The following is a 22661-nucleotide window of genomic DNA, read 5'->3' as shown; positions in this document are numbered from 1 at the left end:
GCAGAAAGGTCCCTTCTCCCCGCTCATTTTGTGTTTCTTAGGAGCCGAAAACGGCTGTTTTTATCAGAATTTCCGCCACCGATCCCCCCCCAGTTCGCAGCGACGTGGAGAAGAAAGACTCTTGTTCCCCTCGGCCAAGTTTCCTTTCGGAGAGGCAACGGGTGAGCTAAAAAAGAGGCGATAAACACCGAGTCCTGGACCTGAACAGACCTCGGGAGACAGAAACTTTTGTTTTTCCTTCTAAATAAAATCCGCGATGTGGGGAAATAGATTCCCAAAGCAATTAATTAATATTCTTTAAAGGGTCTTCTCTTAATCTGAACTGAAAATGAGGGATTTAGATCGGTATTTTAGTCGCAATTTGATTTCAAAGAGGAGTAAGTAACACAGGCTCATCCTGAGCACTGAATATGGATTAGAAATTAGCTCCTTTGTCCAGAATCCTTTACCTCTTTCAAAATAATTAAAAGAAATTAAATTAGTGCATTATGCAGCAAGGCAAGGAGCAGGTTAAAGTCCTGTGAAGGGCCTTTTGTCCCACCAAAGGAGGTAACTTTTTACAGCACAGCAGTTTGTGCTGTGTTGCTCAGTGTACACAATGCAGACATGGTTCCCTTGTCTCCTGCTACAGAAATACTTACTTTCTTAATAAATTAGGTGACATAAAAACTTACCATTGCCAGTTTTTGTTAATAATGATAACCAGTACCCTATCATTTCATAACATGTCTGTGTTTTTATTTTGATACAGCTGGATTGGCAAAAATCTGAGTCATCATTGTTTAAGGAGACACTGCTGCGATGATTTTCCCACTACTTGAACATAATAAAACTTGCTCAAGTAATCAGTAAGGATTTTTCTTTCACGGCAATTTCCTAAATATTCCATTTTCTTAATGTCCAGTGACTGGTCCCTACATTGGAAGTAATACTAAAAATGGCATGTCTTGATGTATCTGCTACACTGAAACAGTTGGCTGCTAAGCAGGAGGAGTCTTCAGAAGCACTTTTCCAAGACCAAACTTCAATTAAAAATAAATGCACATTGTTTTTCAGAGTACAAAGAATTAAAAGTCGTCTCTAATATGTTTATTAATTAATATTATTAATAGTATGTTTGTTATTATATTGTTTTGAGAAAGGCCTGTAAACTCCTTTTAACCTCTTGATATTGTAACTGCTGATGATAGTAAAACTCTGGGCAATGTTAGGATTCAAGTAATTTATGCTTTCAAAATTATTAAAATATGTTTTTTGACCAATAATAGCAGATTTTCTGTTTCTATTTCGACATATTTTATGGTTTATATTTAGCACTGTGTGTAAGATAGAATCAAAACTGGCAACTGTCCTTTTCACCTCAGATTGCCTGTGCATTGTGATGAACAATTGTTGTGAAACTCCTTCAGATTTGAGGCAGAAAATGGGCTCAACAGCTGAAAGATTTTTAATAAGAAGTAAAGATTAGTAACTCAGAATGCCTTTTAATACAAAATAACAAAACCAAGCCACCAAAAAAAAAAAAAAAAAAAAAAACAAAACAAAAAAACTCTAACAATACCTGTAGGTCTCCAAGTATTTTAGAGGGGGCAGGGCTGTTTTTAAAGACATCGGTGAACTACCTGAACTTCACATAGGACCGAGCTGATAAAGGAGAGGCCACGATGGGGCTGTGCGTTCTTTTGTAGTCTTAACAAGCTTCCTAACCCCCATCAACACAAAGTGATGTATTTTACCACATAGTAATTTTTCAAAATTTTAATTTCAATTTAAGATCTTAGATACGAAGTGTTTGGGGTCGTTTGTTTCTGGATTTTTTCCAAGAGCAAAGATTAAAAGGATTTGTTTGGAGTGTTTGAGAGGGGATTATTTTCATTTCTGAGGGCACAGAGGAGAGTTTTTAGCACGTTTTTTGTTAGGATGTACAGCTCCTTTTATGACGAAGTAGGTGGCTCTGAAAAGAGCCTTTGGGTTACTTTTGAGGTGGGAACGCTCCTCGGATTTGTTTCACTTGCTTTTTGCTTTGTGGCTGTCGGTCTTCTTGGGCAGCAGCACGGCCTGGATGTTGGGCAGCACGCCGCCCTGCGCGATCGTCACCTTGCCCAGCAGCTTGTTGAGCTCCTCGTCGTTGCGGATGGCGAGCTGCAGGTGGCGGGGGATGATGCGCGTCTTCTTGTTGTCGCGGGCCGCGTTGCCCGCCAGCTCCAGGATCTCGGCCGTCAGGTACTCCAGCACGGCCGCCAGGTACACGGGCGCGCCGGCGCCCACGCGCTCCGCGTAGTTGCCCTTGCGCAGCAGCCGGTGCACGCGGCCCACGGGGAACTGCAGCCCGGCCCGCGACGAGCGCGACTTGGCCTTGGCGCGCGCCTTGCCGCCCTGCTTCCCGCGCCCGGACATGGCTCCCAGCGCCGCCGCTCCGCCGCCGCCCCAACCGACGCGGTCACGTGCCTCGCCGCCCCGCGCGCGGCCGCATTTATAGCTCCGGCGCGCGCCCCGCTGGCTCTCTGATTGGCTGCGGCGCGCTCCGGCTCGCTCCGACCAATGGCGCCGCGGATCCAAATCTGACCAATGGGAGCCGCCGGAGGCCTCTACGCGCGGAGCCGCCCCCGCTCCGCAGGCGAGGACCGCGCCGGGGAAGCGCAGCCCGGCCGGCCGAGAGAGCAGAGCCGCGCAGAGCCTGCCTGGAACTGGGGAAACCCCGCTCAATGCCATCGCTGTCCGTTCAGAAATAATCCTGTATTTTAACCCTCACAAGTGCTGCTACTGCGCTACTTTGAAAATGTGTTATTGTTATGATAAAAGAGAAGCGTTATTTTCAGAAGTACCATTTACACCCCAGCATTACTCATAGGTGTAGAAACGAGGCAGGAAGACGCAATGCAAGACGTTTCTCTGATTCTAGAGACAAATTACTTCAGTAATGCTGCAATCTGGTGTTTACTGGTGTTTACTGGTGTTTTCAAGCTGAATTATCTGTTTCCAGGCTGAATCTTCTCAACTTTGGTAAACATAACTGATGTAATCAGATAACTTCCACAACAGAAGTTGCCTAATAAAGAAGTTCATGTTTCGGGAATTTTGTGAAGTTACATCACACAATATGCATGATAGGTGGAGAATATGCATTAGGCAGGCGGGCTTATGTAAATTTTACATGTTCTCAGCACAGAGACTAGCTGTGCAAGCATTTTTGATTGCGTCCAGAATTTGTGAAAACAGATTCAAAGTTTTCAAGTTTAAGTTTGGTTAGCTAATAACTTTGTCTCCTTAAAGCAGATTTAACCTCAAAATATGGTGCATTCAGCTAAGCCTGAAACTTACAGCCAACTAAATGTATTGTTTGAGGTACGTGCCAGTCTGGTATCCTATTAGCTACAACTAAAATTATCCGGCAATCTTTTAACATTAAAATTGCTTACTAATTTTTACTTAAGATAGCCTGTCCATGATGCGCCCAGTAGTTATCTGAGGCTTGATATGAAGCAAATCTCCCAGAGTATATAAAATAAATTGGTTTGTAATTATTACTAGTATTTCAGGACTTAAGTTTTACTAGCTACCAATAAAGGTTAAAAGAGATGTTTAGGAACTTAAAAATATAACAGAAGCTTTGTGGGGAAAAGTATATACTATTTATAATGTGATTATTACTTTTCTTTTCTGAGGTTCTGAATGCCTCTATCATCTTCCAAGGCAAGCGAAGAACCCTCCCCCCCTCCACCTGCCTGCTAGTTTTTCACAAATCACACAGAAAGCGGTATTTTGATACACTGAACATTTATTGTCTTTCACAAGACAAAATGAAGTTTCCCCAGCCAATAAAAATCCACCAAGATGACCATAAAGGGGAGAGGATGCAAAATTCCAGTGTACAGTATACGCAACAAATTACCTGACTACCCTGGAAGATGATTGATCAACCTCACTGCAACTAAAAACATGATTATAAAATATTTACAGGAAAAAAAAACAGTACAGAAAATAAAAACTGGACAACCATTTGTGTATGAAATGCTGCTAACACTCTTCTGGCTTCTTAAAAACCTGTTCCACTACCCTCACCAGAGCACTCGGTGTGTAAGGATTTTGGCAGGGAATAGTCACCCCCATCCCCAGAATATCATTCTCGCCCTCTAAGGAAGGGGGAGGACTTGAGGGGAGCAGCATCGCCTTCTTTACTGCAATTTCCTTTCACCAAGTGGATGCGGTGGCTCTGAAAGGTCCCCAGGCACACCTCAGCTGCAGCGGTCTCTATTCACAGCACACTGGCAAGTTAACCTGTGGGTAGGGAACTATTTCCAGTCATGCCCTTTTGTTGCTTGCAGGAGGAATTTCCCTTCTTCTCCCTCCACAGTGATCTGATCCGTGTTCAGAGGGGCAGGAGAGCTGACTAGGACTACGACAGGTCACAGGAGACCTTCCATTTCTTTCATGAAGGCTTCATACACATCATCCTTTGTCTGTACAGAGATAGGGGCAGATGATCCAGCCTTAGGGGCAGCTTTGGTTAACGGGAGGGCAGGCTCATCCTCTTGTTTTCTCTGGGAGGCAGCGGAAGCCCCTTTGTTCTCGCGGCGCACTCGCAAGGCGGTGGGCACGAAGCGCGTGATCTCCGCCTTGGGGTTGGTGATCTGCGGCTTGGCACTGATGGTGGCCGTGGCTTTCTTCTCGATGGTGGCCGCGCTGGTGTCATCCGCCTTGGGCCGCTGAATCAAGCTGGGGGGGGCACTCAGTACCCCAGGATTTGGAATGGGAGCTGGTGGAAAGAGCCCAGGTGGGGCAGGTCCTAAGGGAGGCACCAGAGGTGGCCGTAACATGCCTGGGCGAGGAGGAGGGATACCTACAAGAAGAAAAGAAAGCGTGAGCTGTTTCCACATCTGGGAATTTGAAAATATTTGAGGAAAAAACTGCACAGGCTCAGAATGCCAAAAACAAAAAGCAAAAGAAAACAACCCCCAACAAGATGCAGTGGCACTAGCTTCTAGGAAAAAAAAAATTTGCAAATCTGCACTAAATGCCAGGTTGAAAATGCTGCTTTTCAGACTCTGAAAGTCACAGGAGCTTGTTTATTGCTCCCTTTTACAGTCATAATCTGAGAATAAAGTTTTTTGACAATCCACCCCACTGGAATTTCAGTCATCAGAAATGTCTGACCCAGGCACAAAAAATAAATATTCAGATATCCAACTCATTTAGCGGAGCACTATTACAGCACCCAGAGGCTCTTCAGAAAGAGTGCAGCAGAGTAAAAGTTTAAACTCTGAAATTACCTTTTTGAGGGCAGATTTCTTGCTACCAAACTATGCACAGCACTTACTTGTTATTGCATAGAATAATGTAATCACACATAGCACAATGCAGCCACATTGGAACAAAGGCAAACTGGCAGCCAATTATACCTCACTGGCTTGATCACCACAGCCAAGACTGCAAAAAGAAAGCAAGAAGGCACTTGGCACTGAAACAAACAGAACCCCTTACCTGGTGGGGCAGGAGGGGGCAGACGAGGAGGAGGACCACGTGGAGGAGGACCTGGGGGCAGACCAGGTGGGGGGCCTGGGGGAGGACCAGGTGGTCGCCCCGGGGGAGGACCAGGTGGCAGCAGTCGAGGCAAAGGCCCACGCAACCCTGGTAACCCGGGAGGTCTGAGGAACGGAGGAGCTCCTGAAAGCATTCGTGTAACAAACAAGAAATTTAATTCAGAATTAAAAACATATCCCAGCAACTATCTCATCAGCTAAGGATAAATTCTTCAACATATGAATGAAAACTGTATTACCTAGCTGCCAGATTAAGTAGAATTTCTAAAAATCTCAAGCAGAGGCAGCAGTTACACTTAAAGCATCTTTATGAAAGTAAAGAGTATCATGGAAAAAGGGTTCCTCCCCATATAATTAAGTTGTAACTGGTAACAGCTTCTGACCTGAGTTTGCCAGATTTTAAACAGCTAAAAGCATTTTTCTGTGGCATTTGATTTTTCTTCTGGCCTAAAAATAAGTACCTTTGCTCTTTTACTCCACTTCATACACTGGTTCTGCTACTGTCTGCCTGTGTTGGCTCTAACAAAGACAACCATCTGAAAGGCTACAGCTACAGGTAGATGCCCCAAAAACAACGTACAGCAAGGATGATGCAGGCTGATGAGACAGGTCTCAGTAAGTGCGTACATATACTCCACCTGCAACACACTCTGCAGCTTCCAAACTCCCAAACTGATACCACTGCCTGAGAGCCTTAAAGCAGAGTAAATCAAGTAGTCACCTGGTGGGGGGCCAGGAGGAAGGCCGGTGGGTGGGCCTGGGGGCCTCAGTGGAGGGGCTGGAGGTGGTCCCAGCGGAGGAGGCCCAGGCATGGGAGGTGCCTGTATCTGAGCTGGTGGCACAGCCTGCGCACTCTGCTGCTGCTGCTGCGCCTGCGAAGTCGCAGTAGATGACCCGGTCTCTGCCAATGTCTCCTCGCTGAGCTGCTGCTGCTGCTGCTGTTGTTGTGATGTCTCTTCAGACTCTGAGTCCTCTTCCTCCTCCTCCTCTTCTTCTGAATATTCCTCTACTTCTCTCCCTTCTTCTGGAATTTCCTGACCTGGATATGGAGAGGATACACTTATAAAATCTGTCTAAGCATAACATCTTTGTGAACATCAGAGAAAACTGAGTACACAGAATAAAATAAAATGAAGCAATGGAAAGATAAACCTTACTTCAAAGTGAAGAAAATTGACCACTTTTTACTGTTAAACATAAAATGAAAACAAATAAAAATAATAATAGAAATATTGCTGTTCTAGAGAGAGCTCTGATAACAAGAATTGTGTGTTCCTCTGGGACCTGAAACTTGTACTACCAACCCAAACTGCTGCTATTTAATCTCTGCCTTAAATGAGCTTGTGGGAAGGTGAGGCAACAGGGGGTTGGGGACACAATTCCACAATAAAAAAAATCCCCAAAATGTCCAAGAAACTCCTGCACAATTGAAAGATACTGGAGTTTCTTTTTAAAGCAAACAAAGTTTGTTTTATTGGTTAACTTATCTCAGCAGAAGGGTACTTTTAGGGAGTACAAATCGTTACACATTACATGCTGAGCACATAGACAATGTTACCCTTTCTCTTTCACCAAGAGATTCGTATTTCAATTGAACAACTGTTTAAAAGTTAAGCAACAAAAGGTTTAGAAGAAAAAAACAATAAATTGCTACTCTTCAACTCTGCTATGCAAAACACACACATTACTTAAAAATAAATTAGAAAAAACATACAAAACCAAAAAACACCAAACAATCAAAAGAAAAAAGAGCAAAAACCAAACTATAACTCAAATACCTAATGAGAGCTGATACTCTCAACAGAGCCTACATTATGACAGTAAAACATTTTCTCTATAAAATAAAACTCGTGCAAATTAAGCTGCCCACAGAAACCTTAACTGGAAGCCTAAAGGCATCTCACCACATATTATATCCACCTTACTCACCTGCCATTCGTAACATCATGGCCTGGAGTGGAGTCAGTTCTTTCATGTTCTTTTTCTTTTTCCGTGACTTCCCAGGCATGTCTGCAAACCGGACACTGTGACCTGGGGAAAGCAGCATGCGGATAAGGGTGACAGGAGGTGGGAAGAAAATATGAAAAATCAGTTATGTCAATATCTGGTATAGATAGCCTATCAGTCTAACATAATGATGCTCCTTACATAAGAGCTAGCACTGGTGTTTCTGATTGTATGAAGTTTAACTAACCTAGTATTCTCTACTAATTGATCACCCCCAGCAAGTGAGCATATTTTACATTAAGGCTTAATTTTGTAGGGTATCTTACCAATGCAATGATTCAGAAGAAAAATGGCTTGTGAGCTATAAGCTAACACAACTAAGAAAGCAGGTTTATCTGAAAGTTGCTTCACTTCTAGAAAGCTTCCTTCTGACCCAATTATTAATAAAAATTCTTTACCTGTAATTTAGGTGAGTCAGAACATTGTTAGTTGACTATATAAATTACACACAGACCTTCAACTCTATTAAGTAGTGCTTTTCTTTTGAAAAATCAACCCCCCAGTGTCTCCTTTCCCCTTCTCACCTGATTTCTTTTCTTCACCACCTTCCCTCTCCTTGTCATTATCACGATGCAGGAAGTCCTCTCCTTCACTGTCTGCATCTGACCTATCGCTGTCACTGTCATCACTGCTCTCATCGTGCTTATCTTGATCCATATCCTCAGGGTAACCTTCATCTTCACTAGTGCTGGACATGTCGTCATCGTGGCCTCGCTGTCCTGCAGAAAGCAAAGTATTAGGAAATGTATGAACTCCAAATATAAAATATTCTTTCACACCAGTGTATGTTTACAGTGACAACATTCCCCTTAGCAAAAGCTTGGACAAACTGTCATCCCTCTACTTTTTAGCACATATTTTTAAAGAATATTTTGGAAAATCTCTAAGATTTCCTATTAACCAGCTTATTAATTTGCACAGCAAAAAAGTGAAGGCAACTGCTACTGCAACTGATTCATCAATTCAGCGATTGCCCACCTTTGAAATATTCTGATGTCTTCTGGCATGAATAAAAAGCTAATTCATCTAGTCACAAAAGTTTCTATGGATGATACAGCAACTGTATGAAAAAGAGGACCTATGTTCTCCTAGCAAATGCACACTCAGGGCTGGTTGTGGGTTTTGTTGTAGGTTGTGGGTTGTGTTTGTTTTTGTGGGTTTGTTTGTCGGTTTGGGGGTGTTTATTTGATGGGTTTTTTGAATAGACAAATTCTCTGAGAGTGATTGCGTTTTTTTAAGGGATAATATGAACAACGTTTCAGCACTGTTAAGGGTTCATCAAAAAAAAATCTAACATGTGAAACCTAAAAAAAAAAAGTACCTGAGACACGTAATTAAAAGTTTCAACATTTAAAAAATACAGCTGGTCACAAAATTGCAGATATGAATATATCACTTAGTAAGAATCTTTCAAATAGTGCTAACATTCATATTGCCCAGAGAACACTTTGTATAGGGCACACTGTACTCATAGTAGTATCATTCATAGCAGAACAGAGAAAAAGAAAACTTCAGAGAGGAATAGGGAAGTCCTTACCTGCTTCAGAACTGTAAGAAATCTCCTCCTCTCGCCTTCGAGGAGCCACGTCCAAGGAGAATCCCACCTTACGGCCATACATCTGTAGGACCTGAGGAGGGGGTGGCCCAGGTGGGGGTCCAGGGGGCTTCCTGCCTGGAGGTAAACGCGGAACACCAAGCCCCGGAGGAGGAAGCACAGAAATGGACCGAACTGGTGGGCTGGAAATAAGAAATGAGAAATGTAGGAACACAAAGCAAACATGCCTTTAGGAGAATTATTTAGCTTTCTCTCACTACTGCTTGTGCAGACTTCTAAAAAGAAACATGAACATTTAAAAAGCACAGATTTGACACAAGGAGTTTACAACCTCATTCAAAGACATGACTGCAGAAGATCAGACAAAAGCTCCTCCAAAAGCAACTGAATACAATACTAAAAAAAATCAACTATTGAATCGTACCACAGAAGGAGAATGAGTCGGTGAAAACAAGAGGCTATTCAGAAAGAAACAGAAAAAAACTAACACTAGAAAGAAAAAAAAAAAAAAAGCAAAACCAAGCAAACTAGGAGTTTATATAAACTATTCATATACACTGAATATGCCAGCAAGACAAAAGAACACATATATGGCAATTTAAGGGGCATTTATGTTCAAAAGAGTAGGGCTCTAAGTTTTCCTGATATCAAAAAGACAGAAACTAGAAGGCATAATGTATTACTCAAATAAATTTAAACAAAAAGCTGTGATAGTGGGAAAAGATTAAAAAGGGCTTTGGTTAAAAGAAAGCACAATTCACTTGCACAAAATTCCTGACTTCTACAAGTCAGTATTACCTCTGCTTCTACCCCTAGCTCTTCCCCAGTAATATGAGGGCTTCCTTTTTACTTCTCCCCTAAGTCTCTTTTTCCACTTACCCATAGGCTGATGTCTTCTTGAGGATAGAAGGTGGCTGAGCCCCTGGAAGGGGAATGTCCTGTATGAGGATGTTGGAGGGAGCATGAGGCATATCTGGTAAGGGGATACTCTCCACTTCAACATGCTGAGCATTCTGGAAGAGAGGGAAAAAAAAAAAAAAAGAAAAAGAGACTGGGTTACTTCCACAGAAGCTGCTACACAAACTCATTAGTCTTTAAAGTATAGAACATATGGAACCTGGCACCACTTGTCAAATGTGTCTGTTCTTAGGGTGTGTTATTTTGCAACAGTCCATGAAAGAAATTTGAGAAAGTGTTAACAGTAAAAGCTTTCAATGCAAACCAAAGCACTTGCAATGCACCCATGAAAAGCTTTAGTATTTCAGTCAAAACTCAGTCAAGTTTTCACCTTCTTTTAGACCTTCAGTCTACAAAATGAAGAGACTACAGACAAGTATGGCTGTACTTTTGTGTTTTTTAAGTATTGAAGTCACAGACTGCTGCATGTTCCAAGGGAAAGGGAAAAAAAAAGAAGTCATACAGATCCTTGCACTTGTACAACACTATGTTCTCCAGCACAGTAGGGAGGAATATTAGAGAAAGATCTTTAAAGGAATGCCAAAGGACTCTCACTATTTCCAGCAAGATATTTAGCAGAAATTCATAGAAATATCAATTGCATACTCAAAGGCTCACTCTCTCTTCAATACAGAAAATGAAAGGCCGATATTGTTGATTTGCAACAAAAATTTCCCTTTCCTCCTTTCATTTTGAATGAGATCAGTGTATCAGAGACAATGACCTGACAACCACCACACTGTCCTCACTGAAATGATCTATTCTGAGATACTATGCAAACTAATATTTCATATGAGCCACATGAAGCTGAACTCATATAAATCTCTCTTCCTCTCTAACAGCCACACCTAATGAGCAAACACAATACACTACCACAGTTACAAGACTGAAATACAGTAAGCATTACCTTGACAGCATCAAAATACTGGCTGAGCTGTGCTCTCTTCTGCTCATACTCCACTTCCAGCTTGCGCAGCTCTTTGTAGATGTCAGGATTTTCCTTCTCATAGAGCCGCAAGATGCGTTCAAAAGTCTCACGGAGCTTTTTGCGTTTATCCTTCAGCACTTTTTCATTAAGTTGTGGCTGCTGCACTGGGTTAAACTCTGATCCAAGACAGCAAAAAAAAAGACAAAAAAAATTGCAAATTACTCTACTGCACAACTGTGATAAATTAAACTATTTCAAAACAAGTTCCAATCCCTGTTTTCAGGATGTCTTCAGCCTTATGACAATCCCCTCCTTGAATTCTACATTAGCAGCACTCACACACACTACTCGTTTTTCTGATCAATCACCTTCTTGGAAAAAAATACTCTTTGATAGCACCACAACACCTCAAATCATAATCAATCCTCAGATATTCACAGAATCCCCACTTCTAACAGGAAAAGATTGCTCTATTTCAGTCTCCCCCATCAGTAGTTAAAACTACACTGTGCATCTACATGAACAACTGCCTAAGTCCAACACCTGGTACCTCTCACTCACCCATCTCATCCAACTTTTCCATGTCCCGGATAATCTGCTTTGGATCTTTCATCTTCAGTACAGCTGCTCGGACCATCATCCGTTGCTTTTTGTTCTAAGACCAGAGATCAAGCAGATAGAAAAGTTTCACAGTAGAAAGACACAAAACATCTGTTACCACTTTCTCAGTATTTCCAGTCTGAGGAAAAAAAAATCACACCGCAGAATGCCCTGAAAACGTTCACCATGGCACAAATCAGCAGAAAATGTAGCTGAAACTTCTGGTAATTTTAATTCCATTATCTTGGTAATTGCAAATGCTGCTATCATTCCTTCACTCCAACTAAGACACATGCAATCAACACAGTAACAACTTACAAAATACATTAGAACACACTAAGAAGTGTGTGACTCTTGGATGCTTTATTTATTTGGATTTTTTTTTTTTTTTTTTTGGTATGTTGCTTGCTTCTTTGTTTTCTTGTTTTTGGGTTCTTTAATAATTAAGTACTTCCAGCAATGTTTCAAAAACAATTACAAGTTAAAGAACAGCTGGGAATATGTTTATTCCAAACAAGACTTCTATGTGCTTTTGAACTATATGTCTGGATAGTATTTCCAAAGTCAGTCTTAGAATATCAACCAAAATATCCACAGTCTATTCATGGCCCTTTACAATCACAAAGACGATACGTAGTATAGGAAAAGCCAACTACATGTTTCCTAATCTCTTTATTTACCTTCTTTAGTTCCCTTTTCCGAGCTTCCTTCCCTAGAGGAGAAAAGAAAAAGAAAGTAACAACTTGAACGACAAAATAAAATTAATGAAGAACCTTCCTTCATCAAGACTAGGGCTGTTTCTCAACAGTTCACTCCTTTTACAAAGACTTACTGCAATTCAGGTTTCCAGTGAAAAAGAAATATAGCATGAAATAGATTTCTGTTTCTCATCTTTTATACGGAAAAAAAAAAGAGATACTGCAGTCTTCATGTCTCCAGAAGCAAGGTTTTTTTCCATACAAAAAAGAACAATAGGCAACTGAAGTCATAGTGATAGTTGCAATCATGAAAAGATTGCTGCACAGAAGCTGAAACAGAGTCATTAGACAATACACTTTAAAAAAATGTAGGCTTTGAGAATGCCTCTGAAATAAAGCATATCCACTGTGGGAGTCCAGATTTTCTTTATTCACTGAGCATTGATAACACCTGGCATGTTACCAAAAGTAGGAAAAAACCCAGTAAGACAACTCCCCCATCTAACCAGAGCACCTGCAAAATTTGACATGTTCCTCAAATTCCTGCCTGGGACAGATTAACGCTGTCCCAGGAAACAGCCTGCAGTTTATCCAACAGCCAAGTACAAAGGCCTTCCAACACTGATAACCAGTGGAAAACCAAGAGATAAATACTTAAGAGAAGCAAGAGCATGAAAGCAAGCAGCCTTCCCAGATAAAACTGAGACAATATTTTTCAGAGAAACAGTTCTGATCCACAAGTGAGGATTCTATCCTCAGAGAAAGCTTTTTATTTGCTCTAGGCATTCCCCATTCCCACCTGCTTAGCTTTTATGTATACTTACGGGCCTGATCCGTGGGATTCATAAACTTCCCACTCTTGGTGGATGATGTAGATCTCCGCCCCATTTTGATATGTTTTCTTCTGCCTCAAAAAATGAAACTTAACAGAGAGGAACCTGGAAAAGATGACATGGTTTCAGGTCCTACACACTGGCAGCTTGAGGATGCTTGTTTGTCTTCTTTCTATCAGCAAGTTACTCCCTCAAAGAGCCCAAATACCTTTCAGGCCCTCAAACCCGACTATGAGCTCAGCACCCATATCAAAAGTGCCCTACTGCAATAAGTACTACTATTTAACTCAGTACCTACTTACTACTACTTTAGTAGATTCTAATTTTAAACTAATTGATGAGTTTGTTATTATTCACATTACAATTCAAACCAAAAAGCTTTGTGTTTAGACTATGCAGGGGTGCAGGGCAGGGAGAAACTAACATTATATTTTTCTAAGACTGTATCAGAGTTCAGCTTCCCATTCATTCTTGTAAGCGCTCTCCAGTTTTCACCTTTCTCTGTTTCAAATGTTTCCCCATAGATCTCCTTCCTTCCTCAGACTTCTAACTGCCTCTGATATCTCTCCCCAGCACCCACTGTACAGCAAGTGTAGGATTATTCTGCAAAAAATTATTTCCAGTCGTTAGATATTTCTCCGGCTTACAGATGACTACATAAATGTCCAAACTACAGCCAGGGATGTTTTTTCTCTCCCTCCCCCTCCAAACCTGCAAAAAGACTGGGTTGGGTTTGGTTTTTTTTCTTTTGCAAGCCACTATCGCTTCCTTAGGTGGGAAGCTCACCAAACACAGGTAGGAGTTACACTTACATCCCGTATTTCCCAGTTTTCTGATATGTAAAGGCTAAAGGGAAAGAGAACAAACTTCCGAAACCTACATTTCACATCTTCTAAGGACCCAGACTAAAGAGTTTCAACGTAACAAGTTAAAGACCGAAGGTGAAAAAAAGAATATACACTCAAGCACTAAATTAATTATTCTTTTGGCCACAGGGGAACGGGGCAGAAATCCCCCCCTCCTACTCCCGCCCGATAGTAGGAGGAAGAAAACGAGCTAGCGCGAACTCCTCGCCTCTCTTCCCTCGCAGCCCAGCACCGCCGCGCCCCTCTCACCGCTGCGCCCGGCCGGGCCCGGCTCCGGCTGCCCGCGGCTGCCGCGGCCTCGCTCAGCCCCGCGCCCGCCGCCGCGGCCCCGCCGCCATCTTGCAGCGGCACGGAGTGGCGGCGCGGAGCCGCGCGCCGGAAGCGGCGGCCGCAGCTCGATGGTTCCGCCGCAGCTCGATGGTTCCGCCGCAGCTCGATGGTTCCGCCGCCCCTCGCGCCCCGCGGAGGCTCCAACTCTATGGTTGGGCCTGGAGAGGGGCGGGACGGCGGGAACGGGCCGGGGCAGGGACAGAGACAGGGGCTGAGACAGAGACGGAGGCAGCGGTAGCGATGGAGTTAGGGAGCATCGCCCGGCCGGCCTGGCGGGCTCTGGACGCCTCTGGGCGCACGCGGTGTGAGGCGTGTGCTGGAATAGAGCTGCGAAGGCGGCCAGCGCGGCCCTGCTCCCCGCGCCCTCCAGGAGAGATCCCACAAAGTGCCCTGAAAGAAGGCAGGGCCGAGGGACGCGGGGGAAGCCTCTGTCCATGGGGAATAAGTGGGAAGCGCTGCGGGAGCAGGGGCTGCCCACAGCCTGAGGCCTGTCCCGTGGTTTGTTGTAGGCTTGGCCACGGGCAGCGCTGCTCCCCTGTCAGCGGGGCTGGGATCCCTCTGTACAAAGCGAACAAGAGATCATTTTATGCTGTCGGGCACCAGAGAATCTATTCTGTTGTTTGCCTCTTCCTACAGCCCCCACTGTGGTGAACTGGTGAGGCTGGTCAACACCTGGTGGGAGCTGTTTTGTGTCATTGTCCAAAGCAGAATTTCCAGTAAACGTCCACAGCACATTAAGAACTTGGATGAAGATGCACAAAACATCAATAGCAATAAATTATGGGTGTAGGCTTAAAAAACTAGCATGTTGGAAAGGAGATGCAGGAAGGAAATTTTTCTCTGCACAGGTGGCATCTGAGAGCAGAGGTGGTCAGATGCTTGGGCAGGATTTCTAGACTCTCTGCTCCTGGTGCACATAACATTCAACACAATGTTGTCATAGTTTTTCAAGTAATGGAGACTCTCTTGGCTAATTGGTAAGGATCATTGCACGATGGGTAAAAGACTATAAGCTACACATCACATTGAAGCCAACATTTAGTCACTAGCTGCACAAAGTCAAGGAGTATCCTCAGAGCCAAGTTTTCAGGAGCTCTTAGTGCCTACAGAGTCTTGCTAACCACATGATCATCCATGCACAGCATGGTCATCCGTGCACAGCATGGTCATCCCGACCTTGTGCCTCTTTGCATGTTCTTTTTGTATTATTCTTGCCACCAGAGAGAACATTCAGCCAGGCAGATTTTGGTTGCAACTGTACTGTTTTTCTTTATAGGTTTGGAAGCAGCTCACACTGGTTTGAAGTTTTTTTGAGGCTGTTCTTATTTGGAACACATATATGACAGTTTTATCCTTAATCCTTTGTCCAGAACAACAGCTTGAATAAAGGCAGAATGCTCAAGAGGATGTGATGGAAAGCTGTGGCCACACACATCCCTGTCAGGTGCCATGTCACTGTGGAGGGGGATGGCTGAGTCTTTGAGGGTTAGCTGCACCTCACAAGGCTTGGGGGTTTCTGTCCTGGCAATCCTGGCCTCTGGGGATAGTGGTGCTGCCTCAGCCCTGACTGCTTTCTCACAGCAGTGTCTGCTGATTTGGAGGACAATAGTCCTCTCACGTTTTCACTTGTTACTTCTGTCACACTGAGAGGCAGCTTGAAGGAGTCTGGAGGGGAAATATCAACAGACTGGTTATGGCATCTTTGGAGCACCAAACATAAGACTGGCCAGAGCATTAGAGAGAGCAGGAATTAAATCTGTTGTGAGGAAATCCGCTTTCCTTTAAGTCCACCAGGAACAAGGATATACTTAGAGGTGAGTAGCAGTTTTTTACCTCTGTGTTCCTCATTGCATACCTCACTTCCCCTGACACTGCTTAGCATTTGCACTCAAGAACATGTGGGCAAATTGCTTGAAAAAATATGACAGATTTGTTTTTATTTGGCTCCGCTATTTTTATACAGCAGTGATTGGCCATCTTTCAAAGAGCTGGTTTTAATTCCTAGTTTGGAGTGTACACTTGCACATAGAAATCAGGAGCCAGGAACTCCTACCTCTCCAACACAGAGATATTGCTGTTCTACTGACTGACAGTCTCTTGTCTCTACAGAAGTACCTCTTAACTTAATGCCATTTGTGTCAGGAGACAAGAGATGTTACATTTTGGAGAAGTGATGCCTCAGGTCACCACGTCATCCACCACCATATCTCGTGTAGGCATGGCAGTGCTTTTTGCCACCACTAAAGTGCCTTTCCTGACTCACGTAGCCCAGTCTGCAGCTGGTCCCAGTTTCTCTGGGCTCTGGCACCCATCTATGCTTCTGAACCCTGGGCTTTCTCCATGATGACTTGACAGAGCTGTTGGGTACCAGCAGTTTCATTGCCATTTAGTGGCTTTTGTGCATAAAAGGAAAGAGGAGTCAGAAAATATTGAAGTGAGAACAGACATGGAGGAGAAGTAAAACCCAACAAAACAAACAAACCAACCCCCCCAAACCCCAGAGTGGAAGAACTGTGAATCTCACCCATTTCTTTATTTCATAGGCACCATCTAGTTGTTAATAAATTGAGATTGCTAATATTGAATATTAGAAACATGTATGAATTTGGACATGGTTTTAGTATGGGAGAAACAGGTACTAAAAAAAGGAACCTATGCATAACTAGATTGGTCTATTGTGGATTTTAAAAAAATGAATTGTATGTATAATAAAGCTTTCAATACTTCTTTATTATTTGGTTTAAGATTGTTTTTCAGATAAAAAAATAAAAGTACAGAGAAGTCTTCCAATACTCATGCACATTTTTATTAATTCTTAAATTACCTTTTTTTTCTAAGATCAAGAGAAAACAATCCACAGCATATCAGAGCAAAAATCTGGAAAATAAGGACAGTTGGTAGCATATTGTGAAATGCAGAATCTGAGCACATTCTTGGCAGTCCCAGATTGGTGGGATCAGGTAAGGCACTTGAAAATAACTTTAGTTAAATAGGGCTGCAATCTACAGGCACTTATACATGTGTATAATTCCACTTCAATCAACAGACGAGCAACTTTGCACAGAAATTTTTACATGTAGGTTGACAGGAGCAGAGCATTACAAGTATGAGAGGTTGTTCACACCCAGAGCACAGCAGCTGGTTTCTCTCAGTTATGGAGCAAGGTTGTGTCTGTTTGCATGTAGGCCCAGGCTTCTCTTACCTGCCAATCTACTGGGATTATAGTTTATTTAAAGAAGATCTCTGGTTGGCTTCTTAGGAGGGCAGGAAATAGCAGTTAAATATGCTTCAGCTAGTCCTTGTAATTTAATTCAGTTTATCAGATTTAGCACTAAACCACACTAAGACTTTAGCAACCACAGATGTCTTCATAAAGCCTCCAGATGCTAGCATGAATTGCCTTGTTGAAATTGTTTTCTCCCTTTCTGTTGTCATCTTTGATACAGAAACACACCTCACCACTACCAGTCCAGCAGTCTGTATTCTTGTCTCTAGTATGAATTACAGTTTGTACTAAAGATGCTTCCCAGAAAATAAGCTTAAGGAAAGGTGCAAAGCATTTTAAACATTGCCCCCACAAAACATCTGTAAATCAGTTCTCTACTAATATATTTCAATGCCAGTTTCCTGAACTATCACTTTTCTTCTTCTGCCACAAATAAGAAAATAAAAAGCCATCAGTAGTTAATTTGTCCTAATGAATCAAAAAGGTTTCTGCAGGCATAAGCTGCTGCAGCAGAAGACAGAACTCCATTTACTGAACTTGCTGTCTCACCAAAGAAGTCACTTCATGTATGGCACGCTGGTACTTTTCTGAGGCTGCTTTAAACTCAGCCAGGTGCTTCTCGTAGCTTCTCACAGCTGTCAGAAGCTGACTCCTCTCCACAGCTCCCAGGATGGCATGGAGAATCATCTCAAGGCCAAGCCCAATAATGGTAATACTAACTCCCCCAAGAACAGATGCCCCAATCTGTGCAAGGAGACCAATGAGCTTGCTCACAGTGAGAGTTAAATGATTGGAGCCAAGAAGTTTGATAGCTACCATTGCAGCTGTTGAAGTTGCTTCTCCAAAAATAATGGAAAAAACTCTCTGGGCTATTGCAATTTTCTCCAGCTCAGGCTCTTTGATATCATATAGTTTCTGGTACAGCACTGGCTCGAGCTTGTCCTTCATGTCACTATCAATCTTCTGCACCTGATGCTGAATCTCATTCATCACTTGAATGATAATCTCACAGTTTTCCTTGACTGTACTGCTCTCTTGCATCTCAATGGGGGTAATAGTACAGCTCAGGTGTTCATTCAGCACTCCAACCAGTTCGTTTGTTGCATGGAAATTTGTAGACATACTGTCAAGCAATTCCTGATGCAGATGGACCAGTTCTTGCTTTCTTTTGGGATTATCTGGGTAAAGGAGGTCACTCAATGCCATTCTTCAGAAATAGGCTATTTCAAGAGAGAAAATAAATTTCTTATCTGTTTAACACCCATAACCATAGCCCTTAAAGAGCAGTGAAATCTCCTTTGTCTCTGATTAAAATTGATACTGAACCTTGGAAACTGAAGATGTTAGAACCTGAACTAGTTCACTAAAAAATGGAACAATCTCATCTAATCAGCAAAATTAAAGATGTGGCTTAAAGATTAAAGAGCTGTTCCAGGCACTCTTTTGTATCAGTCTATTTTTTCCATTTAGTGTAATCCAATTTTTCAGCAACCATGATGATTGGTGGATATGGTTTGTGTCACAATAAGAATATTTTATGCCAGTATAACCTTTTTCTTCTGACATTCAAGAGAAAATGATACTATATAAGCATTCTGTGCTTGTACTAAGAAGTTTACCTTCTGAATTCATAATGAATAATAAAATTGTCTATAATAACCCATATCACCTTACATACATCTCTCATTGTATTTTGTTCCCTGATATTTACTTCTTCATAAACTGCATGCCAATATAGAGAGTCCAAAGAGACTGAGTTAACAGTGATCATGGAGTAATTCCTCATCACTAAGATTCTGTAATCAACACTGTCACTTCCCTTTAACCTATCACCAGCTGCAAAGTTAAAATGCTGTAGCATGATTTCAGCTTAAATGCAAACATCTTTGCTACAGGAGCAAACTATGAATGAGTAGGATGAGTTGTTTCTTTGTTGGTACTTTTCATGGTCTCAGCCCTCTTATTGCAAATCTGTGCCACATTTTTGCAGTGATTTGCATTTTTCTAATATAAACCTCTTCTTGCTGTTGGTGCCTACGTATCACAGTTAGAGCTACAAATAGTTTTGTGTAGGGGACTACCCAGATCTTTCTTCTTAAAAAGATACCTTTGTGCCATTTTGGCCCTTTGTAGTTCTTGCACTATCTGTTAGCTGCAAATCATCTGACACTGACCCAGCTGTATTTTACTAAAAACACCCTCCCCCACAAGGTCACTGTAGAAAACCAGAATGATTTCCACAATCCCCTGGCAACTTTTAATCTCAGTGTTGAAAGACAAGCCAGTCTGAAAAGAGGGATTTTTTTTCCCCAATATTTTGCATAGTTCTGTATATTTCTTTTAGCCACCTACCTTGTATATCTGCCAAGAGAATAAACTGTTTAACACATCTCCTTATACAAGCTGTAGGGAGAATATACATATTCAGTAAAGGTTTCTGATTTCTGGGAACATAAAGTCATGATAATGCAGATTATGATTTCATATCAATCCTGCCTCAGGGATGTTGCTGGCTTGCTTTCTGACCCAATGCGATACATAAACCTTTCCAGTCCTGTGGTGTTTTGTTTTAAGGTGATTTGTTTTCCCTTATTGGTAGAAAGTGAGAAGACAAATTATTTTAGAAGGAATAGCACTTCAACAAACATTTTACATACTAGACAGGTGTGGAGAAGATTTCTAGAATTCGTTAATTACATATGATTATTTCAGCTTCTTACAGCTGCTCTTGATTTAACATCTCCTAATGCTAAAATTACTTCTTACTCTTCACATCAGCATTTTCATTAGCTTTTGTATTTTATTTTTAGAATTAGGCAGGCCACATATATTTCTGTATTTCTATTTCTCCAGCTCCAGGGAAATTTACCACAGAAACTTTTCTAATTAAACATTTACACTGCCTACCTGATTTGGTCTGAATGCTCCTGTTGAAATGTGTATGGGATAGTAACATCAGCCTCTTTCCCCTCTGCTCGCCTGGTGTTTTCCAGCAGCATGTGATGAGTTAGAGATCTGGAGGCTGGGCTTCAGCTGCATCCTGTGTCTGCCTGCCTGTCATTAATTCTATTGTGTGATGTTTACCCAGATTCATCTCATTTTCTTCCTCCTCTCCCCTTCCTTCTAATTTTAAGATAATTTTGTTCACTTGATGCTAGTTCCCAATTTCTAGATCCTCCAAAGGCCTTCTGTTCCTGGAGAGAATGGGTACAGAACAATTCCCTCCTGCCTGCAGCAGAGATGCCTACAGCTATGGCTGAAAGGGGATGGTGTTACTTGCTGTCCTCAGAACATAAAAGGTGTAGGACAGCTCTTCTAATTCAAATAGATACAAGCTTATGTTTTTTAGTGTTTTCTACTGTTTATAAATATAAACATTAATGCTTGCACCTAGGCCTAGAAATAATTAATTTTGGCAATGACTGCTTTTGTACACCTGCAAATTACAGAAGAAAAATTGAATGGTCCTACATAAACAGAAAAATAGATACCACAGGTAGTGAAAACAGGCTTTGTCTGTTCCAGTAAGACAAGCTTGTACATATGCCTTCAGCCAAGCTAGTCATCTTTCATGCTCTTATCCTTAGACAGATGGCCTGCAGCCCACAAGGGTCCCACCAGGAATACTGCTTCCACTATAGAGGATGGCTGAATTCTCAGATGAAAATCTAAGATGAAGTATAAAATGAGCCCTCTGCAGTTGCTAACATGTTTTCACCTGAAAGCTGAGCTGCTGTATTCAACCCCAGTGAATACAGACAGAGTGCCAAACTCTCATCGGAGCTGTGGGCACGAGAACATAAGCTGAAAGAGAGCACCAAATGATTTAACTCTATAGTTCTAGAAATGTCAATTAGTTGTGACTGCTGAGTGTTCTCCACTGAGAATGCCATGTAGTCTGAAATATTTTTAAATACTTTGTACAATATTGAACTGAACTTTATTGATCAGACTGGCAACTGCCTATGTGTCACATTCTGGAAACTGATTTCATCTATTCTGTGTTTGCAGTGGATGCAAATTCTTTTCTTCTAGAGCCTTCATCATTTGGAACAAGACTGAAAATAATTTGAACAATATGAAGACACTTTTGTTCCTGCTTTACTCTGGATCTTTTAAAAAGATTAGTAGCTATTATTGCAGGCCTATTAAGTTAGAGGAAAAAACTTGATCTGGTGTGTCTGTTATCCTTCCTTACTGCAATTTTCCAGGTCTCTGATGCCATGAGAGTGGAAGTGGTGTGGAGGCCCAGAGTCATCTCTGAAGAGCAGTGAAAGCTAAAATCAGTTTTGCCATTTCATGCAATTTCAGACCCCTTTTGCCGTGGGATGTAATTGGAGGAAAAGGCAGATAGTTGAACTGAGTTCTGATAAAAAGTCTTTAAAACTATACAGTGGGGCAGGAAGTTACAATTGCTTGAACACTTTTGACTACACATTTAACCACAGCAATAGCTGATGAAATGTCGGCTGCAACCAGTCCAGCTTTACAGGGCTCTGGCACGAGCAAAGGCAACATCAGGAGCAGTCTCTGAGCTGCATACTATCCCAGGACTGTATCTGTAGTTGGCCTTGTGAGAACTTGTAGGTGCAAGCAGAAGGTGCAAGCATAACTTCCTTAGCAGTCAAAATGATATCATGATGGGCAGCCAAGCAAGGAGAATGTCTTGTGCTTCCACCTACCAAGGGATGCTTGCACCATCTAGTCAGTGTACTAACTGACGAATATAGATCACTTTTAAGGGAACTATAGCCTGACAAAATGTGGCATTACTCAGTCTTCAATTTTTCTGTCCCTTGAACGTAGATGTCATGCATTTGACTTTGCTGTCTATTCCCCCACCCAAAAATGAGAACTCAGTTCTGTGTAGACCCACCAGTATGTACAAACTGAAGGATTATAGTTCTGAGGATGATGTAAAGTAGTTGTTTTCTAGGACTTACACAAATTTACCAAAAACCACCAAAATGTAAGAATAATTAATTTACAGCACTTCCCTTACTTTGAAGTTTGCAGGTCAAAGTCATACTTCCTGCAGCCCACAGAGTAACAACACTTGCAGCTGCTTACACCGTATTTTCCTGGCTGCTTGGTAAGGTCCCAGAAAAGGCTGTCAAGAAC

At 42.1% G+C, this 22661-nt stretch overlaps 3 protein-coding genes and 1 long non-coding RNA gene across 4 annotated transcripts; 1 reads left to right on the top strand and 3 right to left on the bottom strand.

Annotated features, from left to right (window-relative positions):
* Nucleotide 1: 1 nt before the first annotated feature.
* On the top strand, nucleotides 2-1265 carry LOC110483178 (uncharacterized). The gene is made up of 2 exons (XR_004149363.2): nucleotides 2-161; nucleotides 752-1265. It is a non-coding gene; the product is annotated as an uncharacterized LOC110483178 (long non-coding RNA).
* Nucleotides 1266-1947: 682 nt separating this feature from the next.
* On the bottom strand, nucleotides 1948-2443 carry LOC110483164 (histone H2A). Its single transcript, XM_021552850.3, has one exon. It carries the CDS (start codon nucleotides 2395-2397, stop codon nucleotides 2008-2010), a length of 390 nt encoding a protein of 129 aa, XP_021408525.1. The 5' UTR covers nucleotides 2398-2443; the 3' UTR covers nucleotides 1948-2007.
* A 1317-nt stretch (nucleotides 2444-3760) lies between these two features.
* On the bottom strand, nucleotides 3761-14306 carry WBP11 (WW domain binding protein 11). The gene is made up of 12 exons (XM_021552773.2): nucleotides 14234-14306; nucleotides 13110-13223; nucleotides 12268-12299; nucleotides 11549-11642; nucleotides 10967-11163; nucleotides 9982-10115; nucleotides 9085-9284; nucleotides 8072-8266; nucleotides 7470-7571; nucleotides 6262-6579; nucleotides 5482-5664; nucleotides 3761-4840 (listed from the first exon to the last, which is right to left on the bottom strand). Exons 2-12 carry the CDS (start codon nucleotides 13171-13173, stop codon nucleotides 4407-4409), a joined length of 1953 nt encoding a protein of 650 aa, XP_021408448.1. The 5' UTR covers nucleotides 13174-13223; nucleotides 14234-14306; the 3' UTR covers nucleotides 3761-4406.
* Nucleotides 14307-18068: 3762 nt separating this feature from the next.
* SMCO3 (single-pass membrane protein with coiled-coil domains 3) lies at nucleotides 18069-20527 on the bottom strand. Its single transcript, XM_021552872.2, has 2 exons — nucleotides 20448-20527; nucleotides 18069-18760 (listed from the first exon to the last, which is right to left on the bottom strand). Exon 2 carries the CDS (start codon nucleotides 18744-18746, stop codon nucleotides 18069-18071), a length of 678 nt encoding a protein of 225 aa, XP_021408547.2. The 5' UTR covers nucleotides 18747-18760; nucleotides 20448-20527.
* Nucleotides 20528-22661: the final 2134 nt, after the last annotated feature.

The sequence above is a fragment of the Lonchura striata genome, chromosome 5 (genome assembly GCF_046129695.1).
Source record: "Lonchura striata isolate bLonStr1 chromosome 5, bLonStr1.mat, whole genome shotgun sequence".
Classification (NCBI taxonomy): domain Eukaryota; kingdom Metazoa; phylum Chordata; class Aves; order Passeriformes; family Estrildidae; genus Lonchura; species Lonchura striata.
Note: the sequence above shows the minus strand (reverse complement) of the source record. Positions and strands in the feature narration are given on the sequence as shown.

Bases quoted from the DNA above. Each gene is read 5' to 3' on its own strand.
- LOC110483164 (XM_021552850.3), bottom strand. From the start codon at position 2,397: ATGTCCGGGCGCGGGAAGCAGGGCGGCAAGGCGCGCGCCAAGGCCAAG.
- WBP11 (XM_021552773.2), bottom strand. From the start codon at position 13,173: ATGGGGCGGAGATCTACATCATCCACCAAGAGTGGGAAGTTTATGAAT. The intron at 11,643-12,267 runs GTAAATAAAGAG...CTCTGGTCTTAG, and splicing joins GGAAAAGGGAACTAAAGAAG to AACAAAAAGCAACGGATGAT. The intron at 10,116-10,966 runs GTAATGCTTACT...CCTCTCTTCCAG, and splicing joins AGTATTTTGATGCTGTCAAG to AATGCTCAGCATGTTGAAGT.
- SMCO3 (XM_021552872.2), bottom strand. From the start codon at position 18,746: ATGGCATTGAGTGACCTCCTTTACCCAGATAATCCCAAAAGAAAGCAA.